Source organism: Salarias fasciatus, chromosome 2, assembly GCF_902148845.1.
Source record: "Salarias fasciatus chromosome 2, fSalaFa1.1, whole genome shotgun sequence".
Classification (NCBI taxonomy): Eukaryota; Metazoa; Chordata; class Actinopteri; order Blenniiformes; family Blenniidae; genus Salarias; species Salarias fasciatus.
This window is the reverse complement of record NC_043746.1, coordinates 19979848-19996505: the sequence shown is the minus strand read 5'-3', so window position 1 is coordinate 19996505 and position 16658 is coordinate 19979848. Positions and strand designations below refer to the sequence as shown.

Sequence of the window (16658 nt, the reverse complement as noted above, 5' to 3'; positions counted from 1 at the left end):
TCTGTTTTAGGCCACTTTTCTGAGTAGTTTGAGGTGTTTTAGCTATTTTCACCGTTTTCTTATCTTTTTCTCAGGCAATTTCAGCTTTCTTCGCTGCTTTACCCTCTTTAGTCGTACATATCTAAACCATTTTAACACCTTCGTCCATTATGGCTTATTTTTTTCACAATTTTTTTTTTTTTTTTTTTTTTTACCATCGTCTAGCTATTTCAAGCCACTTTAGTTGATTTCAGGTCTTATGGCCCTTTTAGCCATTTGACTAGTGGGCCAGAACATAAGGCTGCCTTTCGAAAGACAGTCCAGTGTGTAGATAAAATGGATAGGGGTTTAATGTGTTTTGAAAGAGTTGGGGAGTGACCATAGAGGTGCTAAATGTGCTGCAGGTTTCAGACCACTGATCTGTAAAGAAAAAAAGCATGAACAAAATAATGTTATGAACTTAATTTATATCTATTTTGAGCCAATATACCACTCATCCTTTGGATGAAAAAAGCCACTCAAATGAAACTGAGGTTTTGTGTGGTGTGTGTGTGTGTGTGTGTGTGTGTGTGTGTTTGTGTTTTTTTTTTTTAATACCGGCTCAGTTGATCGTTTTCGAGACCCCTCCTCAATGTGCTGAAGTGTCATTGAGCAAACCGAGCCTCCCGTTGCAGGTTGAGCACTTCACATGACATTGTAGTGTGAGTGTGTTATGCATGTGTGACTGACAGCGTAGTGTGTTTTTACACAACTGAAAGGGTGAAAAATGTGCGATTTAAGTGAAATCCATTCACTGTGTTAATCCATTTATGTAATCATGCGGTCTCTGGAGTTGTTCTGGTTTCGGTGGTTAACAAGTACATTAAAAAATAAAAGAGGCTCTGAATATAATGTGGAGCTTCTGAAATGTGTGCTCTTTTTTATTTATTGCAATAAAATGTTTAATGCTTAGTTTGATTTAAAAAAGAAAAATCTTAAGTACCCATAAAAGGGCTGTAAGTACCCAAAGGACTACTTCCACTTTTGTTTTAGTAATACTTGTGTGCTGTATTTTTTTGTGTGACCACTTCCAATGCTCTTCTGCATTTTTTGCTAATATTTCATTCACCAGATTTTCCCGCTGAATGTTTATTCCACATTTAACAAGCAGGCGTTTCAGTGTTGCTGTCAGCTCAAAACTGCTTGTGACCTTAAATAGATTTCAGCTCGCATCAGTTCACAACATCACACATCTCATCACAGCCTATTAGGCTGAAGGTGATATTTTAAATGAGCTTTTCCGAACTCGGCTCCAGTCAGCGGTGTTTATTATGGAGTCTCTCCAGGCTGTGGCGAGAGGGAGCGGCAGGTAAACAACGGCGGAAGCAGTGCTGTGATAATCTTTTATCTGTGAGTGTGTGGAGTCTTATCGGCTTCTGATTTAATTCTTCACAGCTTCTGGTTTGTAGTAAACGTTGCGAGAGAACATTGGATGATCTGATGACTCTGCTTCAGTCATTATTTACGTGTTTTTCGCAGCAGTGGTGCAATAAAGGTGAATCCACCATGGGGAACAGCAGCAATCTGGTGTCTTGGGAAATAACCGCAGTATCTTATTTCGTCTGTATGCGGGATCAAGAACAATATGGCTTCCAGTGTCAGCACTGTCCTAATGTAAAGCATCAGATTCAAAAATTAGGGTTTGGTTTTGGAACATAAAGCAAATAGTGTTGTGTTTTTGTAGCAATTTGAGGCAGAGAGTTAAAACTCACATGACACTGCCTGCCCTTAGCGGGTTTTTTTATTTGATATGATCGGACACAAGTTTGTCTTGAAGAATCAATTGAACAAATTTAATCCATCTTCTAAGAGTGTTGATTTGTGCGTAATGCAAGTGGAAGTAATGCTGAAGTGTTTGATGTAAAGAAGCGGCTCAGGAGAAGCAGAAGAAAGACAGGAAGTGTTGGCAAAAGCCGGCCCCCTTCCAATGGATAAAACGCCACGTCTCACCAAGTCCCGACATTCGAGGATATGTATGGATGTTACATCCAGCTGGATCTCCCATTGAAATTACCCTCTTTTAAAGCAGTTTTTATTGAATTCTGAAATGAAACTGCCCAGGGCATAAACATGTTTGTCTGGATCACAGGCTCGGAGCGAGGAAGTGTCATGTTCTCTCCGTCTCTCTTGCCTCAGCCTTTATGAGAAAAACCAAATGATTCATGAGAGACTTGTAATTCCCATGCACTGTCCATTCTGCCTTTGCATCTAAAAGTAGAAAGACATCACACCTCCGTCAGTAAACCTCTCTGCCTCACACCGACCTGTGGACGCCGGGTTCGGCGTCTCTCTGGCTTGCGCGTGTGCGATTACGGCCGTCTGATTTTGTCGAGTGTCTCATCGTGGTGACGCGTGTAGCGTTTGATGTCTGTCACCTCATTACCTGTCAACCGCACAACCACGTTTCCCATCCTTCTCTGCTCTATGTGAGCGTGAAGATGTCATGATGTAATGTCTAAATTGCTTACTGGGCAGTGTGTGTGTCATTTGAAGATATTTAGTGAAGTAAACTGTAAATAAAATTTTTATTGAGCTCAGCAACACAGCTCATGTGACAAATAACTCTTCTCCCTCAACAAAAGTAAAAAAAATACTAATTCCCTTCAAAACAAGCAAGTCTCTATTTCCCTTTATACTTCGTTCTCAGTCAGTCAAGAGGTAAAATAAAATTCACACCTTTTCTTTAAGTCCAGAATCTCCACCTCAGTGGAGGTGGAGATTCCCTCCAGTGAGGGTACGTAACTGTTTGTTTGCCATCGTCCAGGGATCAACTTGACCCCCCGACCCTAGAGGTCTTCTTTAAAGCTGAATGATTGTAGTTTGTGTCTCAGAGAAGCAAATCATGGTTGAAATCTTTAAAATCAATTTGGCGCATTGCTTCTTGAACAACTTTATGTAAAAACGGCGCCCTTTGCATATGCCGTGGTTTGTTTGCTTGATTTTCAGATTTGGCTTCTTTTTTTTTTTTTCTGTGAAAGATTTGCTACCCTCGTGTCAAAGCTTCTTTTCACAGAACTCTGCAGCATTTTCATTCAAATGAGGCTGAAAGGAGACCTCAGAGTCCTGCAGCACTGCAGACTGATGAGGATTTCTAAAACACTTCAATTTCACAAAAGGAAATCACAATTTTAAGTGCAAAATTTCACTGGAGTTTCCATAAATACACTGGTTGACACAAATGGATAATTTTAGATCTATTAACACTCAAACTTGGAAAGAAAAAAATATATATGAATATTTAAATCTGTGATTAGCTCTTCCTGGCATTATTGAAACAGATTTGTGAAATTTAAAAAAATGTCACCTTGGTGCATGAGGTTCCAGAGGAGAATGAAGTCTGAGGAGTAAACTGAATGCACACACTGTGAGAGCAGACAAACTCTGCACACAAAGGCCTCTGAGCTCAAACTAGGGACATTTTTGCTTTGAAGTGGGAGTGCTAACCACTGCACACACCGAGCCTCAGTGCAGATGGTTTGATTGTTCTCAAAGTGTTTAAGTCACAAGGAGCTCTTTGAGAGAACTTTTCACAGGCTGTCTCTGACCGGAAAAAAGAAGAAATCTGAGTGTTTTGTTTGAATGAAAACATAGATGGGAAATGTGTTTTATGTTTGGCTTTCAGCCATGTGACTCATTTCTTTATGATCCTCTCATTTGCCTTTTTTCTGTTTGCTCTTCTTTCTTTAGTATCTGTTTGGCTTTTAATAAGTTGGTAATTCCTTTTTGCTTTTGTCATGATTGGACTGTTCTCACTCATAGACTCGTACAGGAATTTGCCACATCAATTTACATTAACAATAGTTTTTTAATACATGTTGAAAGTGAAATAAGGTCATAATAAAATGTCAAAAGTACAGATTTAAATGTTAGAATGTGACAAAAAAGTGAATTCTATTCAGTAAATATAGTGGTATGGAAAACTGATATTAGATACCCAATGCAAACATGAGAAAGTGACTTCTATAATTAATTATCAAAATAACAATACTGAAAGTGTCTTGGGGGTGAAGTGTACAAATGTACTGTTGTTCATTTCCAGGGTCCTGATTCGAGAGCTGAAGCGTCTGGAAAACATCAGCCAATCCCCGTTCACCTCTCACATCACCAGCAGTCTTCAGGGACTCTCCACCATCCACGCCTACGGCCGAGGGCCAGACTTCCTCCAAAGGTGAGTGGAATGGATTCCTACAGTGATAAATATCATTAAACTTTAGTTTCATATCATCCTTCCGAGTGGTTTTTTTGTTTGTTTGTTTTTTTCCCAGTTTACTAGCTCAGCAAGCAAATGTACCGCATACAGGGAAGGTATCCTCTCAGCAAGCGAGAGTGACAGAGCTCAGCTTGCTGTTTTTCTGGCTGAAATAGGTTTACAAAATCTGTGTTTTTTTTTTTTTTTTTTTTTTCTCCCCTCAGATATCAGGAATTACTGGACACCAACCAGGCCTCCAACTACCTCTTCAGTTGCGCGATGCGTTGGCTGGCTGTCCGCCTGGACCTCATCAGTATCTCTCTTATCACCGCCGTAGCACTGCTCATTGTCTTCATGCACAATCAGATACCTCCGGCTTATGCAGGCCTGGCATTATCGTATGCAGTGCAGGTTCGTAAACAAGCCCAGCAAACACCCCTGTGCAGTGACACTTTGAGACCCAGCCATTAAAAACAAGCCGGAAAATCAGTCGACACCAAAAAGAAAATGCTGCAAAGCAAAGTCATGTCTGTTTCGTTTATCTGCTGTTTGGACTGTCGCCTTCAAAAGAGAGAAATCTTTATTTATAAGCTACGAAATGTCGCGTTACTCAAATCTGTGAGTTCACTAAAGGCCCGCTTGCTGCTTTATAGCCACCAGCTTTTGTGACTAGAGTGAACGTGAAAGTAGTGGATATTATTCTGGGTAGTGTTGCTGAAACATCCACAACACTGACTGAGACACATTAACCTTCTGACTTCGTACTTGTGCTCCTGGTAAGAAGGTTTTTGAGGTGAACAGCAAGTTACAGACTCAAGTGGTTTTAAACAGTCCAGAGATTTGCTTGAAAATTATAATTATCTGCTAATTTATGCTGCACCTTTCACAGAGAAACCTGACAAAATGGTTCACTAATGGCTGTAATTAAATTAAAATAAACGCATACAAATATATTACCATATATACACACATTTTAAACAAGTTGGGAGAAGCCTTATTGTACAAGAACGTTATTTACACAGTGCCAGTGTACAGTGCAAATTTTATAATTATAATGTTTTGGGTTTATATTTGATTGTTTGAATTGATTATATCTTTAAATGTGAAAAAAAGAACTTATTTTATGACTTTTCCTCAACAGTTCCTGAGATATCAAAGCCAATTGCTTTTTTTTTTTTTTTGTTAGTCTGTTTTACAAACTGGGATGAATGTTGTTTACTTCGCAAATGTACCTTATAATCCAGAAAGATGCTCTTCTAAAAAATTTAACCTTTAAAGAAACAAAGCAGGGTCACTCTGATACCACTACCACACACACACACACACACACACACACACACACACACACACACACACACACACACACACACACGGTTCCCCATCAGGGAATGTTAGGTTTTCTCATTTATTAAATATCCACTGCTTTAGTACATCATCACCGTAGTCATGGTAACTATTCGATTAACAGAACAGTGAAGCAGCCCTGATTGGTGAATCTATTTATCAGGCTGTAAATGTTTAGCTTTTGCTGTTGAACCGCGTCGGGGGTCAGCATATGTAAATATTGAGCGTTTTACATTATTTGTAAGGGAATTGTTCGTCGTTAACATTTTAACCCTCGTTTCCTCTTTTCCTCTCACCTGCAGCTCACCGGGTTGTTTCAGTTTACGGTGCGGCTGCTCACAGAGACCGAAGCTCGCTTTACATCAGTGGAGAGGATCAATCATTACATAAAGGTAAGAGGACTGATCGGCGCAGTGAGGAGGGTGGATCAGGTGGCACTCGGGCTCATCGCACCTGGCCGCAGAGTCTCATCGCTCAATCAGGACACAAGAATTAACAGTAGTCGGCATGTTCATACGGGTGTGAGGTTTCATTAGTGCTTGTGCACATGTGATTGTGTGCTAGCTCCAGGAAATGGATAAAAAAAAAAAAATAACAGTGTGTGTCGTCTATACACACTTCAGAGCAAGTGGTGGGGCTCCTGTCACACAAGAGCCATCAAGGCACTAAGATAAAAACACAAATTCAACTTTTTTCCTTTTTCTTTTCAAGTGCTATGAAAAGCTCATAGAGAGCAAATCTCTACAAATCAGTCTGAGGCCTTGCACCTGCTCCCAGATGTAGAGATTAAAGCCCGATACCATTGCCTCTCCTTATCTCAGAGTCTGGGGAGTGAAGCACCTCGACAGAGTCCTGAGGGAAGCGCTCCTGCCCCCTCCTGGCCCCAGGAGGGTAAGATCACCTTCCAGGATGTGAAGATGTGTTACCGCGATGACCTGCCACTGGTGCTTAAGAGCCTGTCCTTCACCATTCACCCCGAGGAGACCATCGGAATTGTGGGCCGCACAGGATCAGGTACGACCGACCTTTTCCTCCTCGTCGGTCAGCAACGTTTCCAGCTGGTATCTCTGTTCCGAGACGTCCGCTTCCGTTAGCGCAGTAACTTCTCTGTATGCGTTTGCAGGAAAGTCCTCTCTGGGCGTTGCTTTGTTCAGACTCGTGGAGCTGACCGGAGGCTCCATCACCATTGACGGGATCAATATCGCACAGATTGGTCTGGATGACCTGCGGAGCAAGCTCGCCATCATTCCTCAAGAGCCTGTACTGTTCATCGGTACAGTCAGGTAGCCCTCAGATAATTACTTTTGCTCAATGCATTGTTTTGTCTTACATTTTACAAAAACACACTTTCGTCTAAATAGCATATTAGAGAAAATGCAGGAAAATACATCTGTTTGAACCTTTGACTACCTTTGTGCACATCCCTTTCAGCACTGCATGCTTTAAAGGGTTTTTTTCCTTTAAGTAACATCCAAGTAGGAGTAGTAAATTCTCAAAGAATAATAAGACACTCCATTCATTTTTCACTTGTATAATCAAAAAAAAAAGGTGAGTCAACAGAAAGAAGAAGGCACATTTTCTCCCCAGCTTTAACCCCTTGACCCCCACACCTGTTTGGCAGCTGGGTATTGGTTAAATAACCGCTGTCTCAGTGGCCCACAGCGCCCCGATAGAAATGGCTCCAACAAAACCCAGCCACTTAATGCAGCTGCTTTAATGGAAAATCCTTTTTAGCCGTGCAGCCAGGTGGTCACAACGAGCATCTGCTCGCTCATATGTCTGCGAGTGTTGTGCTGCCTCCCGCGTACAAATAGCTACTCCCACATGCTTCAGTCTGCCCGCACTTCTACCACGGCCTGCTTTTTTTGTTTAGTTTTTTTTTAAAGCAAAAATGAGCGGCATATTTCATATACCAGTCAGTGTCTGAGCTTCTGTTTGGACACGTGTCTTTGTTTTCGCCATTTGCCCGTAATTGGCTCTCGGATAATTTGGATGCGTGTGCATTATGTGCAGTGTTTGGGCCCAGCAGCAAACTGGTCGATGTCTTTCCGTAGGGAAATCGCAACGAAAACAAAACGTGCGTCATGTGGTTTGAAAATAAATCAGCCACTTTTGATGAATACGAGTGATTAAAATAAACAAGCAGTAGCATAATTTTTCTTGAAACGAGCTGTCAGTTGCTGTACGAGTGTCAATTATTTCAGCCTGAGGCAGGAATCGATTGCGATTACTGATAGTTTGGAGCTTATATTGCATGTCTTTCCCTAATATGGAGATCCATTAAGCACCATACTTGTGGTTTATGTTCTGAACAGAAGCAACTTGGACCCCTGGGATCACTACTCCGATGCTGAGATCTGGGAGGCTCTGGAGAAGACGCATATTAAAGAGATGGTGAGCAGTCGAACTGACTGATCAATAATGTTCCCATTTCACGTCATGTTGCTTGTCCTGATGCGTCTGCACGGCCTCTTTATTACTCCCCAGGTCAGCCAGCTGCCTCACTCACTCGTCTCAGAGGTGACGGAGAACGGCGAGAACTTCTCAGTGGGAGAACGGCAGCTCCTCTGCGTGGCCCGAGCCCTGCTGAGGAACAGCAAGGTGCTGATTGTGTAACTCTGCTGCTTTCACTGTTTTGAGTCTGACGACAACGGTGGTGATTCTGTCAGTTTATAAGATAAAACAAAGCGCCTCTGTGCAGCTACCTGCATGGGATACCACTGTCACCTAGTGGTGTGTAACTTAACTGCAGTCCATGAACTGATCAATCATCAGCTGAATTAGTTTTTTCTTTGATTTTGGTAATCGTTTTATAATTGTACATGATGCAAACTCTAAGGTCAGACATGTTTTGTTACAATATTTTTTGATGCTGTAATGGCCTAATTTTTTTTCCTTCCTCCTTCAGGTCCTCATGCTGGATGAGGCGACAGCAGCCATCGACACAGAGACGGATCGCCTCATCCAGGAGACCATCCGCAGTGCGTTTGGCAGCTGCACCACTCTCATCATCGCCCATCGTCTCAACACTGTAATGAGCTGCAGCAGGGTCATGGTCCTGGACAACGGCCAGGTGAGTGTGTGTGTGTGTGTGTGTGTGTGTTTGTGTGTGTAAATACAACATGACTGAACACACAGTTCGGGTCTGTTGGTTCAGACCCATTTGCAAGATGAAACACCCCTAATTCACTACGTGAACTGGTCCCTCCGAGGTGATTAATGGGATAAGACAGCCCGCATCTTACCTGAGTGGTTTCAGAGCCGGCTTTTGATGCAGACAGAGAGCATGAAGTGCCGACGAGTGATTACCACTTTCAGTGGCAGCTCTTAACCCTGTTAATAAGATGAGTTCACCTCTCCATCTGAGGATTCATCAGTGCACCAAATATACTGTGGGGGGCGAAAAGTGTTGGACGCATCAGAATAGACGGGATTCAAGGTGTGAATTCACCCCATAATTTATTGCCACTGTGATCCCACCAGTGTCCTCACAGGCCATTTTGCAATAGCTCTCGTGTGAAAAAGGAGTTTCCACTGCAGCAATAATGAAGCTGAAATCCTTTGTTCTTATCAGACTGTCCTTTAAGGTCCATTACTCCTTGTAGGTTGCATAAAATATCACGTGTAAAGGGTTACCATCAGCGTTTGGTTTTATTTTTCAATTTGCTGCATGTTATTAGTGGATTCCACCGACGCCGATATGGTGAAAAACTGCACATTTTATTTGAGCCGTGCTGACTGCTGCCTGCAAATACCAGAAGTGATCAGCACGGGATAGAGAAGCTGGTGCCATTCAAAGTGTAACAAGGCTGTCTGAGGACAATATTTTCCAGATATTAAAATGCTTTTCATGCACAGCCACTGGGAAATAACTTAGGTTGCAATATTCTCTGAGATAATATGCCCAGACTTTATATGCCGGTTCACATTTTCTTGTTTTTATCCCTTTTCATTATCACAGATTGTGGAGTTTGACAGTCCCGCCGCCTTGTTGGCAGATGAAAACTCAAGATTCAGAGCCATGATCGAAGCGTCAGAAAACCAAAGCAGATAGGAGAGCGCACCAGAGCTGAACTCTGGACGTGATCCCACAGCGCACAAAGTCGAACGTGCAATTACGCGTCACCGTGGCGAGTTGAGAAATATAGCGACGTCTCCGTGTCACAGCGTCCGTTTATTTCCACACCAAAGACAAAGGAGCCACATTTCTGAGCAACACATGAGCAGCAGTATGCAAAGGAAGATATGACGGCCTACCAGTGTTTGCTGGGGCCAAATAATTAGCTGCAAATGAAACGGAGTTGTGACTCTGACAGTAGCACTTTAAGTTTCATGTGGACACACTGGAGGACACACAGCACTTCCAGTCAGACTCTGAAATAATTTTAGACATTTTACTTTCAGAACGATAACCTCATATTGCAGGAACTCATCGTTACATAAGAAATAGGATTCATATTTTTAGTTTTACATATTTTTAGCTGCAAGAATCTTTTCTCTTTTTTTCCTCAGTTTGTACTAATCACTTTATGCAGTGTACCTAAAAACAAACTTTGTTTTCCATTCCATTGAGGCACTGTTTGAAATATGTTGTTTTTATTTGTAATAATGCAGTAATTTCAGTAAATTGTTGCAGATGTGCCTAGAGATATAAACACTTTTCAGGTTATATAACGGAATTAGCCATGTATGCATGCTTTTTTTCCTTAGAACGCATGCAGGTACTGTTTTTATTTTCGTTTTAAATCAGCTAATGTTTCCAAATGCTGGAGTTTAAATTGTGCACGTTTTCTGGTGTCAAGGAGAGTTAATATACTCATGATGCAGAGGTCCGGAAGGTGAGGTACGTTGTTTGTAGCAAAGCTGAACATCGGTGTGCTTCTTTTAAATGTTTTCTCAAGTTTGAGGTTTGAAACTTCTGCCTTATAATCATGTGCTGAACAATCAAGAAAAGTGCAATATCTTCCTGTTGTTTGGATACAGTTTTAAGATTGCCTTTGTACACTTCAGAATGTAACGTTGCAATGTCTTTTTTCTGAAATGTTTCATTTTTATGATAATGGTTTTTAATAAAAATATTTTTGTAGATGACCGCGTCCATTCATTTGAATGTAAACCCAACTGTCATATGGTGGCCTACTTTCGGTGATTGGGAGTACCAGTGCACATATGTTGTTGCACAAGTTGTATGAAGCCTGTTTTGGATGCAAGGCAGTACTAAATGTGAAGCTGTACCTCAAGTGCTTTGACTTTACAGAGCAGCAGCTGCAACAGGAGATTACAAAGTTTGAAAATGAAAAACAAATGTGGGCGTGAAGAGTTAAAAAAGTGAGTTTGCCAAGCTTTCATCGCCCCCCTCTCATCTCTGCTTGAGAATGTTGGCTGCAGGTGACACACACACACCTCTGGTAGCACACATGCTGCATGGGAACGCATGAGAAACTTAAAGGTTGTGAAGCATAAGACGATCCATCCAATCCTTTTTCTCTTCTGTTTTATTGAACTGGAGGCCATAAGAAGGCTGGAGCAATTATTTTCTCAAAATGTTGGCTCCTATTGCACAACCACTTTAAAGTGTATGTACACGTGCTGACCTATGTAGCATCCATATTTATTTGTGTAAAGAGCGCGCTTGGCGTGACCATGCTTTTTTTGGCGCATGCCGTTGGCTGGTCATATCACGTTCACGCTGCAGTCTGACGGAGGTCACATTTAAAATTTAGTGTGAAAGATGCAACAACAAAAAAAAAATCGGATCTTTGTAAGAAATCGGAACTGAGCACTAAGACCTGCAGTGTGAACAGAGCTAGAGTGTGCTGACCACTGCACCATTTTGTAGCCTAAAACCGGAGTTTGCTCAAAGATGGTGGAAGACGAGTTGAACTATTTTTCCACAAAGATTCTGAGCAGTGTTTAAGATGTGATTCTGAACTAGGGGTGTCAAACCAGCCTGCAATATTAACTCAAAAAATGAAAGCAGTTTTTAGTGAGTAGCAGCTGTTCATAATTTGTCCACAGGGGGGACCGCAGGCCTCATTTCCACCTCACATTACAATGCGTCTCAGGTGATTCGGGCACATTCGGTGAGGCCAGGCGCAATCGTGTTTCCACTTGTCCATATCAGGGTTCAGATCGGAATCCAACGGAAATTCCCGACGACGTTTGGCATGACTCAGACAGCAAAAAAACAAACAAAATACCCTCTCATACTAAATGATAAGAAACTCACAATGTATATGCTTAATTTTCAATAATCTGCAATAACAGAACAGATAAACAGCTTGGGACACTGGAAAACTCGCCCCAGGGAGGTGGGTTTTAGTAGTGATTCTACCAGTCACTGACTATCAGTGACATAGAGTTAAACCAACCGGCACAGTCCATCGCCATCTGATTTGTGAACACACTATATTAAGTTAGCACAAAAAATATAAGCCAAAATTGAAAAATGATGAAGCACCCCACCAAAGAAATTTACCACCAGCCGCCACTGCATGTGATGTTAAACTGGAATGAAATGGAAATCATTGCATTTTACTATTATACTATAATTTTCATTAGTGGACATCACATTGAGCTGTATGTGACCTTTTGAACTAAAATGACTTTGATACCTCTATCCTGAACTGTTGCAGTTAGATGTATTTTTAAGACACTGAGGTTATGAAGACATTCAAGCCGTTGTTCCATCGGCTGTGCGGTAAATGTTTGCTGTCAGTGCAGCTCAACAGCACTACGTAAACACGACATTTGCAAACCCCTTCCAAAGCTGTGTGTGACACTTTACACAGGTACAACCCACGGAAAAGGTTAAACTCACATCGAGGAGTCTGTCAAGAAAGTGCAAGGCTCCAGTCTCCAGTCTTCATTGAGCATCTGCTCACATACGCTGGAATACAGCCGAACCAGGATATCCATGCATTTAACCCTTGAGCTCAACAGCAAGTGCAAAAAGAAACAAAAAAACAATCCAGTGTGTGACCAAACCATTTGTTTCTGCAATGTAAACCTGTCAGTCTGCACTTCAAACAGCATGAATTACTTAACAAGGCAGAAAGACAGTTTAAAGCCTTGAAGCCAGACGAGAGCTAAAGGGAATACTTGTTTAATTCATTGATTTAAAAAAAAAAACTACACAGTTGATACCTGTGGGCATATGTTAGTGGGGGATTAAAAACAAGTGTCTGAGCTCAGTATCAGCACTCATCCCCCCTCAGATCCCCAGCTGCTTTCACATCAGACTGACAGAAAGTCAAAGCCTTTGTATTTGTTGTCTGGGCTTCACCTTCTCACCTTCGCATGCTGCAACAACATGACATAACCTTTACCTCTGCAGCTACCAGCCGTCTAGACTGCTTGCTGCCTTTCTTAACAAGAGGGGTGTGTGTCCTCTGTGTGTTTGTGGTGAAAATGGCTAATAAGTGTAAAGAAAAAAAAAAAAAGAAGAAGCTCATCTGTCTGTCAAGCTTCACAATCCCAAACTGCCTCCTCTCCCGCTGCCTTTCTAAATTATGATACGAATTTTGTATAGAGATGTCAGCTCAGTGGATGCTGCTAGATGTTTGAACAAAGCATTTTAAATATGATTTTCGGGGCAATTTCCTTCCTTTTGTCTCCCAATAAAAGTGAACCACAAGGGAGCCATTGTACTGTTTTCCTTTGTCAAAACATGTCAATGGTATTTCAGTACAATAGGCACTAATGAAATATGGAAAAATGTAGACATCAACTCCAAGGATCAGATAATTTCTTATGATTGGCAATTGCTTCTTTACTGTCATTTGCATGTTAAATATATCCATCACCACAGTGATTGTTTTAATTTCTCAGGTTCACCATTTTCAATGCCAAACTTTTTAATACTAACGTGAAGTGTCATAGTGCCGTGTCACATCGCAAATATCTCCATAACTTACTTTATTTTGTCTTGCTTGAGTACTATTTTTTGTTGGATTTACTTTTGTAATGACCTTTAAATCGAGTCTCAACAGCATCTTTACAGTGCGGTATGTTTTATTCACACTGCTCTGATTCATGTGTATCTGCAAATATTCATACATTTCCAAAGTTTTCCTTTCCAGAAACGACTCACGTACAACACTGAAGCAATGAGTGCCTGCTTCTGATGTTTAATTACACCTCTAAGCAGCAGCAGATAAGAGCAGTACTAATTCACCTTAATTCTACAAATAAAACATGATTGCAGTTAAATCTGACTCAGCTCTCGATAAAGCCATAATCGTTCCTCAGAGCTGGGGCCGCGGGAGGAGTACTGTAATGTGGTGAAAGCTTCACACAATATCTACAGTGAGACTGTAGACCTGATGAAAAAAATGAAATGTTCATTATAATGTTCATAATAATAATAATGATCACCACATTTAAGTGGATCCACGTAGATTAGTGAGCCAATCAGGGGAAATTATGAGAATAAAATGGGAGAAACTATCTTTCAGGGTCTTAAAATAATAACTTGGCATTGTTTTTTTATTAATCTGTCCTATACCTGCTTTATCCTGATTAACACTCTGAAACTTGATTCTTTGGGCTTCTGCTCAAAAAATAAATAACCTTGTAGTTTCACAATTAATGGACTTTCTGTTTTAATTTTTTGCACCGTTTGTGTGTGACATAAAAATTACGCTATATGGATTTTACTGTTTGGAAATTCATTGGGACTGACATAAAAATGACATAAGTTCCTGTGGCCGAGACTCGCCTCTTTAATTAGTTGTGTAACAGCACCATATTTCTACATCATTAATGCATCATTTAATTCAGTTTAAGGCTGGTGCCTTCTATCTGCTCCCCCAACTGGGAGATCCACAGTTTTTAAGGATTAAGGTTTTGGCTGTGAAGCCTGTCCTCGTTAATACTGAGAGGCAGAGGACGCCCCGGACGAGTCACAGAACAAACACAGACGGATGCATCATCATGCAGTCACATACTCAGACTGATAGAATCATGGGATTATGGGAGAAGGCAGGAGTGCTCTGAAAACTTACACTGGATCAGGAAAACATGTAAACAACAGACATAAATGCATTGAACAACAAAGAAACAGCAAAGAATGACACAGTAAAACATCTATCCTGAGTTAACGTTAAACTGATTATTTCCATTCACTAAAACAGAAAATTGAAATGTTGAAAATTGTTCAGCATATGCCATAAAATAAAGTTTGGATGCACCATTCATGACAAGGTTTTATACAAGGTTTGATTATGTGTTTAGATGTATTTTATACCCTGTGGGTTTCATTCTGGACAAGGCCTTCCTGTGTGGAGTTTGCATGCTCATGGGTTTCCTCCAGTTGCTCCAGTTTCCTCTCACACTCCAAAAATCTGCAGGTTGATCAGTGATCCGAAATGTCAAGTAAATCTGAAAGTGAGTGGTGTCAGTTCTGTGACAACCAACAATGTAATAATTGCCAGCAATGAATGCAATAAACCCAACATTCCAACCCTGAATTAGAGGACATTCTATGAAATATAAATTAACCATGTTGGGGAGTTTTAAATGCTTTACACAGCTTGTTTGAGTCTAACTTTTTATTTTCCAATATTTGATTAAAAAAAAAATCATTGATTTCTGCCCAAAGACTAATTTTACCATCAAAGTGAAGGCTTCGGCAGCTCTCATTATGTTATGAGTTACGGCCTTTTTTGCTTCTTTTTTTTTTGTGTGTGTGAAGAAAAAGCACCTCTGAGCACAGAGTTCTCTCACCAACCTCAAATTGAAACAAGTTTTATATGAGCTCTGAAATGTCTGGTCAAACACATAAAAGCAAAATGTCTCCAACCTCCTATTTCTTCTTTATGACACACAGCAGGTACATTAGGTTGCGTTGTGGTGTTCAGCACAAGATTGAGTTTGGCATGGATTGACTTTTTTTTTTCCTAGGACTTCTATTTTTTTCAACTGTCAGTGTTTACTCCCTGGGCTCTATTCTCACGCTGTATCCTTGGCAGCTACAGTAAACAGAGTGTTGACGACAACAGTTAAAAAGCTTACAACACATGGGGTGACATGAAGGAAAAACAACCCACACCAGTTTGAAGGGAAACTGCTCAACAATCCATAGATGGATCTGGCTTTTCCTTTATGATCTGACTAGATATATAGGAGATATACTGTATATCTGCTTCGCTTCAGTTATTACCTAAAAAAAAAAATCTAATATTTTTAGTATTCAAAGGATGGATCTAATCTAATCTAATCTAATCTAATCTAATCTAATCTAATCTAATCTAATCTAATACAATACAATACAATACAATACAATACAATACAATACAATACAATCTAATATATATCAAACAAAAACAGTAACAATTAACAGCATAACAGATTCTTTCACATGTACTAACAGATTATATTGACAGTAATATTTATAGTTTCCATACCACACCACAAAGCACAGGCGTCATTGTCTTTCATGTACCAAGGAGCACTACACTGGATGAGGGACCAGTGTGCCTCAGTGCTGTTCTCTGATGAAAGTCCATTCACGTTGAGCAGAAATGATGGCCGCCAGTGTTGCTGGAGACATCAGGGAGAGCGCTATGCATCAGCTGCTGTTGTCACCAAACAAGCCTTTGGCAGTGGTGGTGTTACAGTTTGGGCAGGTGAGTCCAGAAAATACACTATCCTCCAAGTTGTGAATAGTGGAGTGACAGGCTATCATACTACCTGAATAACGAGTTATTCATTGAGGTATAATTGAGGTAGCATCATTAGGGAATGGCTGCTGGAGACTGGGGTACCACAGATGGAGTGGCCGGCTCTTTCTCTAGATCTGAGTCCTGTGGAAAACCTCTGGGATCAGCTGAGTTGCTCATAACTCAAGAGAAGTGGGATGCTGCAGACAAAAAGTCGACTTGTGAACAGCAGGAGACGTCATTGTCAAGCTGTAATTGATCCTCAAGGGCACAAGACAAGGTGTTGGGACAGACATTTTTTGTTGTGGTATACCCATCACTGTTGTTGCTTTTTGTTTCAATAATTGAGATGAAGAAGTAACAATTTATCTATAAGTCTTTCAATCTATCAATCATTTATCTACAATTAATCTATTTCCTTATATAATATCTCTGGCATGAACTTG

At 40.8% G+C, this 16658-nt stretch overlaps 1 protein-coding gene across 2 annotated transcripts in view; it reads left to right on the top strand.

Moving 5' to 3' along the window:
- wu:fb13g09 (multidrug resistance-associated protein 5) overlaps positions 1-10642 on the top strand; it is a 29466-nt gene extending 18824 nt beyond the window's left edge. For both annotated transcript variants that reach the window (XM_030106597.1, XM_030106604.1), the window contains exons 21-29: positions 4058-4186; positions 4432-4618; positions 5854-5943; positions 6373-6565; positions 6675-6834; positions 7867-7945; positions 8039-8152; positions 8460-8624; positions 9513-10642. In XM_030106597.1, the coding sequence (XP_029962457.1) occupies positions 4058-4186; positions 4432-4618; positions 5854-5943; positions 6373-6565; positions 6675-6834; positions 7867-7945; positions 8039-8152; positions 8460-8624; positions 9513-9605 (1210 nt within the window). In that variant the 3' untranslated portion in view covers positions 9606-10642. The remainder of the gene's footprint in view (positions 1-4057; positions 4187-4431; positions 4619-5853; positions 5944-6372; positions 6566-6674; positions 6835-7866; positions 7946-8038; positions 8153-8459; positions 8625-9512) is intronic.
- The last annotated feature ends 6016 nt before the right edge of the window (positions 10643-16658 follow it).